Source organism: Nerophis lumbriciformis, linkage group LG26 (genome assembly GCF_033978685.3).
Source record: "Nerophis lumbriciformis linkage group LG26, RoL_Nlum_v2.1, whole genome shotgun sequence".
NCBI classification, from domain to species: domain Eukaryota; kingdom Metazoa; phylum Chordata; class Actinopteri; order Syngnathiformes; family Syngnathidae; genus Nerophis; species Nerophis lumbriciformis.
Genome location: NC_084573.2, coordinates 21,151,898 through 21,169,999, shown reverse-complemented (window position 1 = coordinate 21,169,999; position 18,102 = coordinate 21,151,898). Strand labels below are relative to the sequence as shown.

General features: G+C 40.6%; 1 protein-coding gene across 1 annotated transcript in view; it reads left to right on the top strand.

Annotated features, from left to right (window-relative positions):
• Nucleotides 1–18,102, top strand: part of map3k5 (mitogen-activated protein kinase kinase kinase 5) — a 198,083-nt gene that overhangs the window by 170,429 nt on the left and 9,552 nt on the right. Inside the window, exons 25-29 of the mRNA XM_061987193.2 lie at nucleotides 364–469; nucleotides 4,873–5,110; nucleotides 5,191–5,294; nucleotides 14,829–14,944; nucleotides 15,030–15,106. Coding sequence (XP_061843177.2) covers nucleotides 364–469; nucleotides 4,873–5,110; nucleotides 5,191–5,294; nucleotides 14,829–14,944; nucleotides 15,030–15,106 — 641 coding nt within the window. The remainder of the gene's footprint in view (nucleotides 1–363; nucleotides 470–4,872; nucleotides 5,111–5,190; nucleotides 5,295–14,828; nucleotides 14,945–15,029; nucleotides 15,107–18,102) is intronic.

Sequence of the window (18,102 nt, the reverse complement as noted above, 5' to 3'; positions counted from 1 at the left end):
CTCCTTAAAGTAACGACTTCACTAATTGTCATTTTACACCAGCATGCTGCCATGTTTCAGCCTTGAAGTCAGCCAGATAAATTGCAAAATAGCCCTTAAAGAGACAATACAAAGGGTTCTCCGTCAGTAATAATGGCCCATCCTGTTAAGGAAAAAAGGTCAGTGTGCATTTAGAAGCAGCACTGCCAGTGAAATGACATAAGTGGATGTTTTCACACAGTCTGGGAAGCCATTGTGTAATCCTGCAGGAAGGTGGCTCTTTGATGCCACCTACTGGTTTAAGAAAGTAGAGGAAAAAAGCCAAGCCAATAGCTCAGTTTATAGTTCAAAGACTCTCATAAAACTATTTCATTGCTATTTCAGGTGAACAAAGTGTTGCGAAACCACAACATCAAGCCTCACTGGATGTTTGCGCTGGACAACATCCTCCGTAAAGCAGTGCAGACCGCCATCACAATATTGGTGCCAGGTAACAACATCACTCTCACCTAATTGAACGATCATTGCCCCTTTTAAGGCTGCCACTGCCGCCTTTATCTACAATTTGACTTACAATACGGCTTTTGGGAAGGCTTTAGTGTGTTAAAAAGTGACAAAAATAAGAATGAAGATTGTGTTTTTGGGGATTAAATTATTTATAGGCCATCAAAATATCATAAAATCGGAGTGGAAACTACTGTATTGTCCATGATATGAATTACAATCATATTTGTTCCACTCCAGTCCTGTAGGGGCAGCACCATCTGCTGGAAGTTGTTGGTTATTGCACCATTTGGCCCCAACGCAAGTGGACTGTTGCAAAAAATGTGTGTTTCACTAACATTTCTGCTTCCTGTTTCTATCATTAAGTAAAAAACAATAATAAAGCATTTTTAAGTTAGACTTTTGGCGGGCGGGGAAAAAAAATCTAATGTTTACAAACAATATTGTCTTCTTTTTAAGAACATTAGTAATGCAGCATGTAGAAAGAATCTGCTTGTTACAATATGAGTAGGGATGAGTACTGAATTGGCAGCACAGTGGAAGAGGGGTTAGTGCATCTGCCTCATAATATGAAGGTCCTGAGTAATCCTGAGTTCAATCCCGGCCTCAGGATCTTTCTGTGTGGAGTTTGCATGTTCTCCCCGTGACTGTGTGGGTTCCCTCCGGGTACTCCGGCTTCCTCCCACCTCCAAAGACATGCACCTGGGTATAGGTTGATTGGCAACACTAAATTGGCCCTAGTGTGTGAATGTGAGTGTGAATGTTGTCTGTCTATCTGTGTTGGCCCTGCGATGAGGTGGCGACTTGTCCAGGGTGTACACCGCCTTCCGCCCGATTGTAGCTGTGATAGGCTCCAGCGCCCCCCGCGACCCCGAAGGGAATAAGCAGTAGAAAATGGATGGATGGATGGAGTACTGAATTCAGTATTTTTATTGGTACCGACAAAAGTCCGTCAGTACTTCCGGGTACCAAGTCACATAACGGGGCGGCATGGCGTAGTGGGTAGAGCAACCGTGCCAGAAACCTGAGGGCTGCAGGTTCGCTCCCCGCCTCTTACCATCCAAAAATCGCTGCCGTTGTGTCCTTGGGCGGGACACTTCACCCTTTGCCCCCGGTGCCACTCACACCGGTGAATTGAATGATGAATGATAGGTGGTGGTCGGAGGGGCCGTTGGCGCAAATTGCAGCCACGCTTCCGTCAGTCTACCCCAGGGCAGCTGTGGCTATGAAAGTAGCTTACCACTGCCAGGTGTGAATGATTGATGGGTTCTACATGTAAAGCGACTTTGGGTACTTAGAAAAGCGCTATATAAATCCCAGTTAATATTATTATTAATATAAAATCAAAAAGGTGTCGTATTTTGATACTTTGCAAACTCGGCGCCGGTTCAAGCACTTTGCCGGGAAACAAACAGTCAACACTTAGAGAGGACTCAGCCAGCCTGGCTTTAAATAATGTTACAATTTTCAATGCCAACCAAGCAAGAAGAAGGAGCTCAAAAGTACAATAAGGGTCCACTTTTTTCAAATGCGCTAGCTCAAATCTAGTTTACACTGGATTTGCCATAGCCATGCTAAAGGTTAGCATTAGCGATTTTGCATGGCGATTTGGCAACACTAAAATTGGCCGTAGTGTGTGAATGTGAGTGTGAATGTTGTCTGTCAATCTGTGTTGGCCCTGTGATGAGGTGGTGACTTGTTCAGGGTAAATGCAGCTGAGATAGGCTCCAACACCCTCCGCGACCCCAAAAGAGACAAGCGTTAGAAAATGGATGGATGGATCGATTTCAACACCTCCAAATTTGGTAATGAAAACTACCACTCATATGCACATTTCAATCAAACAGCAGGTGGGCAATAGTTACAATAATTGCAGTACAAGCACTTTCTAGGGCTCAACAAAAGAAAACACTAGCACATTCAGCTTAATGGCAAAGACTACTTCCTGGCTAAGGCAGCACACCATACACGAACGTCTCGGTATTGCAACTGCATGCAAAGTCTACGACATAATACAGTACTTACAAACAAGATAGCTAGACCGCACAGTTAAGTGTTAAATGTTCAATCAATATTACATATTATAATACTGTTTTTTTTTAAACAATCAACAATTATTAACCTATTTGAACATACACAAAAGTACCAAACATTGGTACAACTGAGTATCGAATTTAATTTTGAGGATTCATGATGAATGTGAAAGGTACCCATCCTAAATCTGAGTGACAAAGGTAGTATAAAAACTAAATTAAAGTTGCTGCTAACAGTTGTAGATGGAGGAAGGACCACAAGGGGCCACTATAAACTAAGTGTAACATGAAAAATGCAACACATGGTAAAAAAAAGAAAATGTAATTCCATACAGGATTTTGCTGGCTTTTTTTTTTTCAAGAAGTGGTAGGGTTTGAGGCGTATTGTTTTCAGTTAAATTGCATCAGCGTGTAATTATGTATTTCTCACAAATGTTTTCAATGTGTTTTGTAACCTTAGCACTAAGAAGCTCTGGACTTCAAGACAAGTTAAGAAATATACTTTAATGTATACATAAATGTGAGCAAAGTGTTGGAAAGAAATACAGTAATGATGTTTTAACTGTTGTTTGTACCAGAGGTCCCCAACCACCAATTCCACTCCCCTCCCTTGGGCTGCAAATTCTTTTTAGAAGCAAATAAAATAAAATAAAAAGTTAAATAGTTTCTTAAATACCTACAGTGAATTTTAAGTAAAAGCTTATAATTTTTTAAGAAAAAAAGCAAGATAATTTTATTTGAAAAATAATGTACTGTTATTTTGGCTTCTTCATGCTGTTTTGTTTTCATTCGTGTGTTTTGTTAAACATTACTATTTCCCACTAGTGTTGACGGTACTTGAACGCACCATATTATTCATGCCGTGAGACATATTAAACCTATGCGGAAGTTTCGGAATTTGCGTGAATTGATGCAATCGTAACATTGTAAATTCCTAAAGGTTCTGGTTTATTTAGCCAAAAAAAATGGCATTTTATAGTACAAGAAGCTTCTTCCTGTAATACCAGGGACATTTGTTTAATTGTATTTTATTAATGAGATGGGAGAGTCTCTTTATGAATGTGCTGAACTCCTGTTTCAGCAGAGTTGTGCCATAGCAGAGTTCTACACTGACGTTACCTAGCTCAGTGGTCCCCAACCACCGGGCCGCGGCCTGTTACCGGTCCGTGGATCGATTGGTACCGGGCCGCACAAGAAATAAAAAATAAATAAATAATTTTTGTTTTTATTTATTAAATCAACATAAAAAACACAAGATACACTTACAATTAGTGCACCAACCCAAAAAACCTCCTTCCCCCATTCACACACTCATTCACACTCATTCGCACAAAAGGGTTGTTTCTTTCTGTTATTAATATTTCTGGTTCCTACATTATATATCAATATAGATCATAACAGTCTGCAGGTATACAGTCCGTAAGCACACATGATTGTATTTTTTTATGACAAAAAAATAACAATAAAAATGGAAAAAAAAATATATATATATACAATCCCCCGACCCCCGGTCTGTGTGATAAATTTCCAAGCGTTGACCGGTCCGCAGCTACAAAAAGGTTGGGGACCACTGACCTAGCTGGTGGCACGTTGTTCTAATCAACAGTGCCTCTGCTGGTCGTAGCCAAGTAGTGCATGCCAATTTGTGTTAATAGTGCAGTTAATCTATACCCTGTGTGTCAAAGTCAAGGCCCGCGGGCCAGATCCGGCCCACGAATTAATGATCTATGGACCCCGGGATGATATTTGATTAGTATTAGAATCGGCCCGCAGGCCACAGCCGCCTGCTGCTGTTTTACACGCACCAATACTCCATCAGTGTTGGTGCTACAAATTTTCAAATTGATGGGACCCCATCAAGTCATAAAAATGGGCTCTGACAGTAAATTTTTGGGGTCCCACTTTTTTGTAACCGTTTTGAAAACAAATGATAAATGTATGCATTATCCTCTTACATCTCACATTCTATATGAAAAAAGGTTGTCAAAAGCGTTACTTAATTCATTAAAAAAAATGCAAATGTAAACTTATTCAGTTATAAACATTCATTCCCTTTCTTCTCTCCTTCATAGATCTAAACTTTACAGCTGCCGGTATTTTTTTCTATATTTTTATTGTAATATTTTCAGAATGTGTTTGTTCTATTTTTGGCCAAAGTAAGACAAAGACAACAATCTGAAGTTGTCTTTATTTTTTTTGTTTTAATGCCATGATTTTAATAGTCTGGCCCGCGTGGGCACAGGTTTTCCTCCATGCGGCCCCTGAGATAAAATTAGTTTGACCCCTCCGGATCTATACTGATTGTTTTATGAAGCAGACAGCAGTAAAAGTGATGAGTGTGTATGTGTGTGTTAAGAGTTGAGGCCTCACTTCAGCCTGGCCTCAGAGAGCGACGCAGCGGACCAGGACGACGACGACGAGCCTGAGAGGCGAAACTCCGCCAACCAGAGCCGGCCGCCTCCCGCCGTTGCTCAGGACGACACGGTGGCCACGTCGGGAGTCAGCACGCTCAGTTCCACGGTGTCGCACGAGTCACGTAACACGCAGCACTCTGTGAGCATGGAGCTGGGCAGAATGAAGCTGGAGACCAACAGGTTGGCGTCTACTGTGATTAGGAACATTGATCAACAAGTATAGGCTTGTTAATGCTGAAATAGAATACATGTTACTGTAGGTTGCTGGAACAGCTTCTGGAGAAGGAGCGAGAGTATCAGGCTGTTCTTCAACAAGTTCTGGGGGAGAGAGAGCAGGAGATCAGACTACTGCGGCTGCGTAAAGGTACCGTATTTTTCGGAGTATAAGTCGCTCCGGAGTATAAGTCGCACCGGCCGAAAATGCATAATAAAGAAGGAAAAAAACATATATAAGTCGCACTGGAGTATAAGTCGCATTTTTTGGGGGAAATTTATTTGATAAAACCTAACACCAAGAATAGACATTTGAAAGGCAATTTAAAATAAATAAAGAATAGTGAACAACAGGCTGAATAAGTGTACGTTATATGAGGCATAAATAACCAACTGAGAACGTGCCTGGTATGTTAACGTAACATATTATGGTAAGAGCCATTCAAATAACTATAACATATAGAACATGCTATACGTTTACCAAGCAATCTGTCACTCCTAATCGCTAAATCCCATGAAATTTTATACGTCTAGTCTCTTACGTGAATGAGCTAAATAATATTTGATATTTTATAGGGCTGCAACTAACGATTAATTTGATAATCGATTAATCTGTCGATTATTACTTCGATTAATAATCGGATAAAAGAGACAAATTAAATTTCTATCCTTTGCAGTATTTTATTGAAAAAAACAGCATACTGTCACCATGTTCTGGACATTGGGGGTGCAGCATACACCAATAATAACACAGAAATGTAACTCATCAGATCAGAACTGAATCAGATATTGTACACGTTTCTGTTGTGAATAATAAAGGATTCATTTTAGGCTGCCTCTGAATAATAGCATGAAATATTCCAGCACCTTCATAACGTTTAGTTATACTAAAGCGTCACTCAAATCTAAATAGATTTATATAGCTTTATCAGGCCCGGCTACATTTATCCATTATGAAACCAACCTGAGATATTTCTGTCCGTTACGTTTATTTCCAAATTGGTAACCATGCGTTTTCTCTCTCAAAACGGAGTCAAATGTGCCAGAGACACGTTATCAGCCCAGCGTTGCAACAAAGGCATAACGTTAACGTTACTCACAAAAAAGCTGAACTCATGAATGCCTGTTGCCACTATGGACTTAAAAAATTACGAACCGTGAGTTCCCTTCATCCATGGCTCCACCATGTTTCCTTTTCAGGTGCTCCTGAAGCAATGTTGTACTTCCGTGCCATTTTGCAGGAAACAGTCTTCTTTGAAGTCTTTAAAGTAAAGTGTTCCCATACTTTTGAGACTTAGGTCGTACACTTTTCTCCATTGAAGCAATAACCTCAAGATGTTTCTCCGCTGAACTATCCGTGCTGTTTTCCTGCGCTATTTTTCAAATGTTTCCAGCAATGAGACGGCGTGGTCACGTGAGCTGCAAATGACACATCATTGGCTAGCTTACCTCCACCTCATGAGACGTAGCCTTGTTTTGTACTGTTTTTGTACTTATTTTGATTATTGTTTCTCAGCTGTTTGTAAATGTTGCAGTTTATAAATAAAGGTTTATAAAAAAAATAAATAAAAAAAATCTTCCGCGCATGCGCGTAGCATAGTTCCGACGAATCAATGACTAAATTAATAGCCAACTATTTTGATAATCGATTTTAGTCGATTTAATCGATTAGTTGTTGCAGCCCTAATATTTTACGGTAATGTGTTAATAATTTCACACATAAGTCGCTCCTGAGTATAAGTCGCACCCTCGGCCAAACTATGAAAAAAACTGCGACTAATAGTCCGAAAAATACGGTATACAAGTACTGAGACACTTTCTAGCCTGACTCCTAAGGTACTCCTTTGGTGCCTCCAACTTTAGGGCAACAGTCAAGAAAAGGGCCTTTTTTGTTCCATCATGATTTTCAACCAATGCACAAAAAGTCACAGAACCCAAATCTTCAACCGCATCAAACACTTTTGAGTCAAACTAGAAAAGAGTTGAAGAGCCAGAAGGGTCAACATCACTTGGTTGTCAAACGTTTTAACACCAAGTGGATACCAACACGAAAAATACAGTATCGTCACTACCAAATACTGCACATTTTTTCAATTTTTTTGTCAAATCCATTTTTTGTCAGAGCCTACTGCTTTAAAAACAATTTGCCAGTGTTTCCATATAATAACGTATGCATGGCGGCATGTCATGAATGCGAAATTTGGCATTTCCGGTTTGCCCTCGCTCATAAACAAATAATAATGGAAGTGTGGCAGTGTAGCATAACTGCAGCTCTGGCATAACGCGGCTTGACAACACACTTATTGCCAGACAAAAAGCCGTAGCACTTTAGCGACTTTGGGCCTGATCTACTAAGATCCAAATAACACGCGCCTAACAACATGGACAAACTATAAAGTTGTGTGAACTATTAGTGGGCGTGTTGCTTGTGATCTACTAAGACTGTGTACAATTGATAACTGGTGCAGACTGCCTTATTTAAATGAGGTTTTTGCGTGTACCATGGAGACACTCATTTACTGCACATTCATGTTACCATGCTCCTACCTGCTGGTTTTGAAACATGCAGCGCAAATGTACCACTTTTTCTGGGCATTTTAGAAGCAGTTTTGCAGTGCGATCTACAATGGAACCCACATACATGAGAGGGGTTGCCACTCACTGCCAGCGTGAGATCCAGCCGCAAGAAAATGCATTTTGCAATAAGTATTTATTATTAGGGATGTCCGATAAAAGGCTTTTTTGCCGATATCCGATATTCCGATATTGTGCAAATCTTAATTACCGATACCGATATCAACCGATACCGATATATACAGTCGTGGAATTAACACATTATTATGCCTAATTTGGACAACCAGGTATGGTGAAGATAAGGTCCTTTTTTTTTTAAACTAATAAAATAAAATAAGATAAATAAATTACAAATATTTTCTTGAATAAAAATGAAAGTAAAACAATATAAAAACAGTTACATAGAAACTAGTAATTAATGAAAATGAGTAAAATTAACTGTTAAAGGTTAATACTATTAGTGGACCAGCAGCACGCACAATCATGTGTGCTTACGGACTGTATCCCTTGCAGACTGTATTGATATATATTGATATATAATGTAGGAACCAGAATATTAATAACAGAAAGAAACAACCCTTTTGTGTGAATGAGTGTGAATGGGGCAGGGAGGTTTTTTGGGTTGGTGCACTAATTGTAAGTGCATCTTGTGTTTTTTATGTTGATTTTAAAAAATTAAAATAAAAAATAAAAAATGATACCGATAATAAAAAAAAACGATACCGATAATTTCCGGTATTACATTTTAAAGCATTAATCGTCGACATCTCTATTTATTATATACATGAAAAAATGAACGTCATTAAAAGAATGCCAGCAGACACCAAAACCCATCAGTTGAATTCATTTTAATCAGCCCCTTAAGTCATCCAGCAGCTATAAAATTATAAAACGATATTGCTGCTGAATAGACAGTACGTCTAAAATGTTTATTTTTGACAGTCCATATATGTTGATCAGCATAGATTGCACGGAGCTGCATCGCGATCGCCTTTTTCCCCACAACCATTTCTGCACAACTGCCAGTTTGCACGTCCTTTCTAGATATACCAAATATAGACGCAAAACAGCTCCCGCTGTTGAGTTTTAGTCTTGATAAATCACACTGTGTGTGCTCAAGAATTATGTTTGCATTTTCTTCTCCCAGTATTGTGGGCGTTCTAATGATCAGCATATATTCTGCATATTCATGAAGACAGACATGCTAAATGGATTGCACTCCTTATTTTGTTTACTTAATGGGGCTGTTTGCAACATTTACACAGAGGGCGTCAACTTTCCAGTGTATTTTACTTAGTGTACCCCACCCTCTTGCGGCTTCTCTTACGTAATGACGTTAATTAGGTATGCACGTAACACATGCACGCGCATTAGCTTTAGGCGTTGTTAGCTAATAATAGCCATTTGGGTGGCTAGCGTAAGCTGTCATTGAGTGCATATTCTATCATAACAACAACATGACTGCAAATTGTTTGTTGCTTCTCTTGGATTGCTTTTGTATGTGTGCACGTGTTGCAGGACTGGGTGAGTGACCACCATAAATACCAATCATTTTATTTGGGCCGGTAAAAAATTTTTTTATTACATAAACTTTGTAATCGTGAAAAATTCAGACAATTGTCTAACAAATGTGTTCTGTTAAAGCACTAATAGTAACCATAAGCTAGCCGGTGGTGTTCTTGTTGTATTTTTTTTGCTTTGAAAAATGTTACAGACCCTTTATGAGACGCAATCCTCTGCGCACAAGTTTAGTAGATCAGCTTTGCGTGTGCTATCAAGTTTGCACATGTTTTAATTAGAGATGTCCGATAATATCGGCCTGCCGATATTATCGGCCGATAAATGTGTTAAAATGTAATATCGGAAATTATCGGTATCGGGTTTTTTTTATTATCGGTATCGGGGTTTTTTTTATTTATTTTTTATTAAATCAATATAAAAAACACAAGATACACTTACAATTAGTGCACCAGCCCAAAAAACCTCCCTCCCCCATTCACACTCATTCACACAAAAGGGTTGTTTCTTTCTGTTATTAATATTCTGCTTCCTACATTATATATCAATAAATATCAATACAGTCTGCAAGGGATACAGTCCGTAAGCACACATGATTGTGCGTGCTGCTGGTCCACTAATAGTACTAACCTTTAACAGTTAATTTTACTCATTTTCATTAATTACTAGTTTCTATGTAACTGTTTTTATATTGTTTTACTTTCTTTTTTATTCAAGACAATGTTTTTAATTTATTTATCTTATTTTATTTTATTAATTTTAAAAAAATCAATCAATCAATCAATGTTTATTTATATAGCCCTAAATCACAAGTGTCTCAAAGGGCTGCACAAGCCACAACGACATCCTCGGTACAGAGCCCACATAAGGGCAAGGAAAAACTCACCCCAGTGGGACGTCGATGTGAATGACTATGAGAAACCTTGGAGAGGACCGCATATATGGGTAACCCCCCCCCCTCTAGGGGAGACCGAATGCAATGGATGTCGAGTGGGTCTGACATAAAATTGTGAGAGTCCAGTCCATAGTGGATCCTACATAATAGTAAGAGTCCAGTCCATAGTGGGGTCAGCAGGAAACCATCCAAAGCGGAGACGAGTCAGCAGCGCAGAGATGTTCCCAACCGATGCACAGGCGAGTGGTCCACCCCGGGTCTCGACTCTGGACAGCCAGCACTTCATCCATGGCCACCGGACCTGTGTGTCTCCCCCTCCACAAGGGATAGGGGGGAGCAGAGGAGAAACGAAAAGAAACGGCAGATCAACTGGTCTAAAAAAGGGGGGCTATTTAAAGGCTAGAGTATACAAATGAGTTTTAAGATGGGACTTAAATGCTTCTACTGAGGTAGCATCTCTTAACTGTTACCGGGAGGGCATTCCATAGTACTGGAGCCCGAATAGAAAACGCTCTATAGCCCACAGACTTTTTTTGGGCTCTGGGAATCACTAATAAGCCAGAGTTCTTTGAACGCAGATTTCTTGCCGGGACATATGGTACAATACAATCAGCAAGATAGGCTGGAGATAGACCGTGTAGTATTTTATACGTAAGTAGTAAAACCTTAAAGTCACATCTTAAGTGCACAGGAAGCCAGTGCAGGTGAGCCAGTATAGGCGTAATATGATCAAACGTTCTTGTTCTTGTCAAAAGTCTAGCAGCCGCATTTTGTACCAACTGTAATCTTTTAATGCTAGACATAGGGAGACCCGAAAATAATATGTTAGAGTAATCAAGACGAGACCTTATCTTCACCATACCTGGTTGTCCAAATTAGGCATAATAATGTGTTGATTCCACGACTGTATATATCGGTTGATATCGGTATCGGTTGATATCGGTATCGGTAATTAAAGAGTTGGACAATATCGGAATATCGGATATCGGCAAAAAGCCATTATCGGACATCCCTAGTTTTAATACATACACACCTTTAGTGCAGTCGATCTTTGGGGCCCTACCAGTCAATCGAGAAAATATTAGAAAATACAATATTGGAATAATATGACATCAGTGACACCCCAACCCGAGGAATGATCAACAAACCCACCAACAGGCATTCATTTTAACCCTTGAACACGCCTCGCCCCCCTTCTTCAGCCTCTCATCCCGCAGCTCTCGACACCGCGGCCACACGCCCCGAGCATGGTCGGACACTTCACCCGCTCGTCTCGCAAACGCGCATGGGGTGACGTGTGCAAAAATCATCAAGCTGCAACGATGCATTAAGGCTGACTGTTGCAACGCATCGGACATTTTCTAGCATCTTCCTGCATGCGAGGACTGGCCTTTTGGGGACTCGTCATTAGAAAGGCGCCCACACTTTCTGGGCAGCAATCAACCGGCTTCCTCGCTCCAGTAATGCGGTGCTCTGCTGGAAGTTCTGCTACGTGTTCCACAAAGTGTAAGGTTCCGTAAAGTTCAGCGGCTCGTCAGGACTGACAGCCATCAGGCCGAGGTCCGTCCGTTGGTCACGGAGTCCACCGTCATCATCATCATCATCGCTCGACTGCTACAGGAAGCTAACAAGCCAAATACTAGAGTCCGTGAACATTGCTCCAAAGTACTGATTTTGTGTTGATTTATATATAAAAGTAAACATTGACATGTGCAGAAGCAGTAATATATGATAAAACTAGGCAGCAGCTAAAGAAGGACTTCCCCGTCTATCCTCTCTTAATCACAAAGGAAAAACCTGCCAGGTGAACAGCTGTTTTTACTCCGGTGCTGACGTAACCTGATTCGGGTCCCGTATGTGACCATAGGAGGAACAAATATACTACAGTGCTCGGACTATAGTGGCCATAAACAGTTAGCTTCTACAGCAGGGATGCTCAAAGTATGGCAAAGGGGCCATCTGTGGTCTGTGACGTGTTTGTCATTGGCCCTGGGGACATTACAAAAAACAAAAAATACCACCAGCAAAATTTGAGAAAACAGCTAGAAGCACAGTGAGAAAAAAACATAAATCTTGACTTCAGCTAATAATAAAACCACAAAGCTTTGTCTTTACAAAAAAAAAAAAAAAAAAAAAAAAGGTTTAGTATTATATATATATATATATATATATATATATATATATATATATATATATATATATATATATATATATATATATATATATATAGCCGAGTTTGCTGTGGTTTATCCGTTAAACAGTGCTCAATTCCGGAGTAGAGCGGAATATTCCTTAGATCAGAAAAAATACACGGAGGCTATTTCATCCCTACAGGTCTGTTTCACAGGTTGCTCTGTAAACTCCCCTGAAGAGCAGGGAAACCTGTGAAACAGTGAAGTGAAGTGAATTACATTTATATAGCGCTTTTTCTCAAGTGACTCAAAGCGCTTTACATTGTGAAACCCAATATCTAAGTTACATTTAAACCAGTGTGGGTGGCACTGGGAGCAGGTGGGTAAAGTGTCTTGCCCAAGGACACAATGGCAGTGACTAGGATGGCGGAAGTGGGGATCGAACCTGCAACCCTCAAGTTGCTGGCACGGCCGCTCTACCAACCAAGCTATACCGTCCCAAACAGACCTTTAGGGATGAAATAGCCACTTTGTATTTTTTCCTGACCTAAGAAATATATATATATATATATATATATATATATATATATATATATATATATATATCGCAGGGGTAGATTTTGCTTTGGTTTTTGTCTGAGACCAGGTATCTGGGGCTCGAAAAGGTTGGTGACCACTGCATTTGTAGATCAGGCCCATTAGTGAGTGCTTGTGGAATAAAAGTAAAAAATAGTTATCTCTTGCATCATGGATTTATTTAGTAAACAAATAAAAGCAATCCCGAAAGTATTCGCCGCACAAATGAGAAAGGAGATCCGCCACCACAAGCCCATTGGAGTGTGCATTACCTCAGTGTGCAGAAATGAGTGCAAGGAAAACCACACTTAGAGACACTTATGTCTTTTTGCAACACTTTAAAGACACCACGTGTTGACTTCTTTCATCAGGAAGGTAAAGTGTAGCCTGGAGGCCATTTCCTAAACGCAGCGCTTTTTTATGGGTCACTGGCACATTGTAGAAATGTTTTTAAATATGTAAAAACGGGAAAAATAGAGCACCGTAATGGGAAAAAGGCTGAAATATTGCTACTAATAACCGATAAAATGTTTGTCTGTTTAATTACAGATTACATAATGACGTTTCCACCATATTGAAAGAATATGAGGAACAAATGTTTGTTTTATCCACTTGAAGGCTCCACGTCACTGCTGTTCTTTTTATAATGTAAAATAGTGTTACCGTATTTTTCGGAGTATAAGTCGCTCCGGAGTATAAGTCGCACCGGCCGAAAATGCATAATAAAGAAGGAAAAAAGCATATATAAGTCGCACTGGAGTATAAGTCGCATTTTTTGGGGACATTTATTTGATAAAGCCCAACACCAAGAATAGACATTTGAAAGGCAATTTAAAATAAATAAAGAATAGTGAACAACAGGCTGAATAAGTGTACGTTATATGAGGCATAAATAACCAACTGAGAACGTGCCTGGTATGTTAACGTAACATATTATGGGAAGAGTCATTCAAATAACTATAACTTATAGAACATGCTATACGTTTACCAAACAATCTGTCACTCCTGATCGCTAAATCCCATGAAATCTTATACGTCTAGTCTCTTACGTGAATGAGCTAAATAATATTATTTGATATTTTACGGTATTGTGTTAATAATTTCACACATAAGTCGCTCCTAAGTATAAGTCGCACCCCCGGCCAAACTATGAAAAAAACTGCGTCTTATAGTTCGAAAAATACGGTAATATAATATACATACAGTACAGGCCAAAAGTTTGGACACACCTTCTCATTTAGGGTTTTCTTTATTTTCATGACTATTTACATTGTAGATTGTCACTGAAGGCATCACAACTATGAAAAAACACATGTGGAGTTATGTACTTAACAAAAAAAGGTGAAATAACTGAAAAAATTTGTTATATTTTAGTTTGTTTAAAATAGCCACCCTTTGCTCTGATTACTGCTTTGCACACTCTTGGCATTCTCTCGATGAGCTTCAAGAGGTAGTCACATGAAAGGGTTTTCACTTCATAGGTGTCATAGTTTTGATGCCTTCAGTGACAATCTACAATGTAAATAGTCATGAAAATAAAGAAAACACATTGAAATGAGAAGGTGTGTCCAAACTTTTGGCCTGTACTGTATATATAATACTATTGTTGTTATATTTATAAGCACAGTATTGTTTGTTTTGATATACTATGAAACCCCTGCTGTTCTTTTTTGAATGTACATCTTGGCAGCTCATAGTACATTTAGAATTCTGAGCAAAAAAGATGTGGAAGCACAGTTTTCAATAAAGTAGGGAATTTAAAAGTACGTGGGTATATATATATTTTTTCATCGTAGTACCAAAAATCGTGGAAATTCTTTGGAAGTGGTATCGACTACTGAAAGTTGAGTATCGTGACAACCCTACTCACAAGTGGATATACATTCACATTTCAAAGTATTGCCAAGAGTGGACTTCATGTTGGTGTAAAACTTATGTCCAAGTGTCCCAATATGTTGATCATATCCTATCTTGGTCGTGTTTTCTACAGAGACTGCATGTGATCCCCCAGAAGGACGAACGGATCTACCTGCCGAAAAGCGAGAAGACACAGAGCTGAGCAGCTGGCTGAGGCTTTACGGCGCAGACCAGGACGCCGTAGACGCGGTATTGAGATCTGCTTCTACCTTTTGAAAGAGAAGATCTTGAGTGTCACGCTTCAGTTGTGAATCCTTTTACTGTTTCTTTTTAGATACTCAATGAGGAGTATACGTTGAATGACATCCTCAATGATGTCACAAGAGATGATCTGAAGAGTCTCAGACTGAGGTAATGCAGCATTCCATCAGTGGGCCACACACGTTCATGATTCACACTCACTTTTCAACGCCTATTTTGCCCTAAAATTCTTTAAATTGGGCACTTTACTTATGGTCGCATGGCCAAGGATCCCACTTCTGACACCATTTGCTACAGACCTCTGGGGGGAAACTCTCACACTAGATTTGAACCATCATCATCATCACCGAGCCTCACCCCTCAGGATCTATCACAATAGGGTCACTTGTCCCATGGGTCTTTCAAACTAGGCATGTCACAGATGATCTAATGACAATTAAAAATGACTTAAAGGACTAGCACCCTATACCTGGATTTGAACCCACATCTTTTGGGTTGTGCAGTCACATCTCCGGTCATCATCAGGGTGTGTCACAGTGAGGTCACTTGTCGGAGTAGTCCTTTAAACTAAGCACACCACAAAATTACTCCACAGCTAAAGTTAAACATCCCACTTCTGACACCATTTGCCGCATAACTTGAAGGACTATCACCCTGAACCTGGATTTGAACCCACATCTTTTGGGTTGGGTGGGCACATCCCCAGTCATCATCCATGTGTGTCACAGTGGGGTCATTCGCCACAGGATTCCTTCAAACTAAGCACACCACTCATTACTAAAGCTAAAGATCCCACTTCTGACACCATTTCCTACATCAGTTGGGTTGTGCAGAACCGTCATCATTAGGATTTGTCACAATGAGTCCCTTGTCGCAGCAGTCCCTCAAACTAAGCACACCACAAATTACACCACAGCTAAATATCCCACTTCTGACACTATTTGCCACATAACTCGAAGGACTAGCACCCTGAACCTGGATTTGAACCCACATCTTTTGGGTTGTGCAGTCACATCTCCGGTCATCATCGGGGTGTGTCACAGTGCGGTCACTTGTCGGAGTAGTCCTTTAAACTAAGCGCACCACAAAATTACTCCACAGCTAAAGTTAAACATCCCACTTCTGACACCATTTGCCGCATAACTTGAAAGACTATCACCCTGAACCTGGATTTGAACCCACATCTTTTGGGTTGGGTGGGCACATCCCCAGTCATCATCCATGTGTGTCACAGTGGGGTCATTCGCCACAGGATTCCTTCAAACTAAGCACACCACACATTACTTAAGCTAAAGATCCCACTTCTGACACCATTTCCTACTTCAGTTGGGTTGTGCAGAACCGTCATCATTAGGATTTGTCACAATGAGTCCCTTGTCGCAGCAGTCCCTCAAACTAAGCACACCACAAATTACACCACAGCTAAAGATCCCACTTCTGACACTATTTGCCACATAACTCGAAGGACTAGCACCCTGAACCTGGATTTGAACCCACATCTTTTGGGTTGTGCAGTCACATCTCCGGTCATCATCGGGGTGTGTCACAGTGCGGTCACTTGTCGGAGTAGTCCTTTAAACTAAGCGCACCACAAAATTACTCCACAGCTAAAGTTAAACATCCCACTTCTGACACCATTTGCCGCATAACTTGAAAGACTATCACCCTGAACCTGGATTTGAACCCACATCTTTTGGGTTGGGTGGGCACATCCCCAGTCATCATCCATGTGTGTCACAGTGGGGTCATTCGCCACAGGATTCCTTCAAACTAAGCACACCACACATTACTAAAGCTAAAGATCCCACTTCTGACACCATTTCCTACTTCAGTTGGGTTGTGCAGAACCGTCATCATTAGGATTTGTCACAATGAGTCCCTTGTCACAGCAGTCCCTCAAACTAAGCACACCACAAATTACACCACAGCTAAATATCCCACTTCTGACACTATTTGCCACATAACTCGAAGGACTAGCACCCTGAACCTGGATTTGAACCCACATCTATTGGGTTGGGTGGGCACATTTCCAGTCAGCATCAGGGTGTGTCACAGTGAGGTCACTTGTCGGAGTAGTCCTTTAAACTAAGCGCACCACAAAATTACTCCACAGCTAAAGTACAACATCCCACTTCTGACACCATTTGCCGCATAACTTGAAGGACGATCACCCTAAACCTGGATTTGAACCCACATCTTTTGGGTTGGGTGGGCACATCTCCAGTCATCATCCATGTGTGTCACAGTGGGGTCATTTGCCACAGGATTCCTTCAAACTAAGCACACCACTCATTACTAAAGCTAAAGATCCCACTTCTGACACCATTTCCTACATCAGTTGGGTTGTGCAGAACCGTCATCATTAGGATATGTCACAATGAGTCCCTTGTCGCAGCAGTCCCTCAAACTAAGCACACCACAAATTACACCACAGCTAAAGATCCCACTTCTGACACTATTTGCCACATAACTCGAAGGACTAGCACCCTGAACCTGGATTTGAACCCATATCTTTTGGGTTGTGCAGTCACATCTCCGGTCATTATCAGGGTGTGTCACAGTGAGGTCACTTGTCGGAGTAGTCCTTTAAACTAAGCGCACCACAAAATTACTCCACAGCTAAAGTACAACATCCCACTTCTGACACCATTTGCCGCATAACTTGAAGGACGATCACCCTGAACCTGGATTTGAACCCACATCTTTTGGGTTGGGTGGGCACATCTCCAGTCATCATCCACGTGTGTCACAGTGGGGTCATTCGCCACAGGATTCCTTCAAACTAAGCACACCACACATTACTAAAGCTAAAGATCCCACTTCTGACACCATTTCCTACATCAGTTGGGTTGTGCAGAACCGTCATCATTAGGATTTGTCACAATGAGTCCCTTGTCGCAGCAGTCCCTCAAACTAAGCACACCACAAATTACACCACAGCTAAATATCCCACTTCTGACACTATTTGCCACATAACTCGAAGGACTAGCACCCTGAACCTGGATTTGAACCCACATCTATTGGGTTGGGTGGGCACATTTCCAGTCAGCATCAGGGTGTGTCACAGTGAGGTCACTTGTCGGAGTAGTCCTTTAAACTAAGCGCACCACAAAATTACTCCACAGCTAAAGTACAACATCCCACTT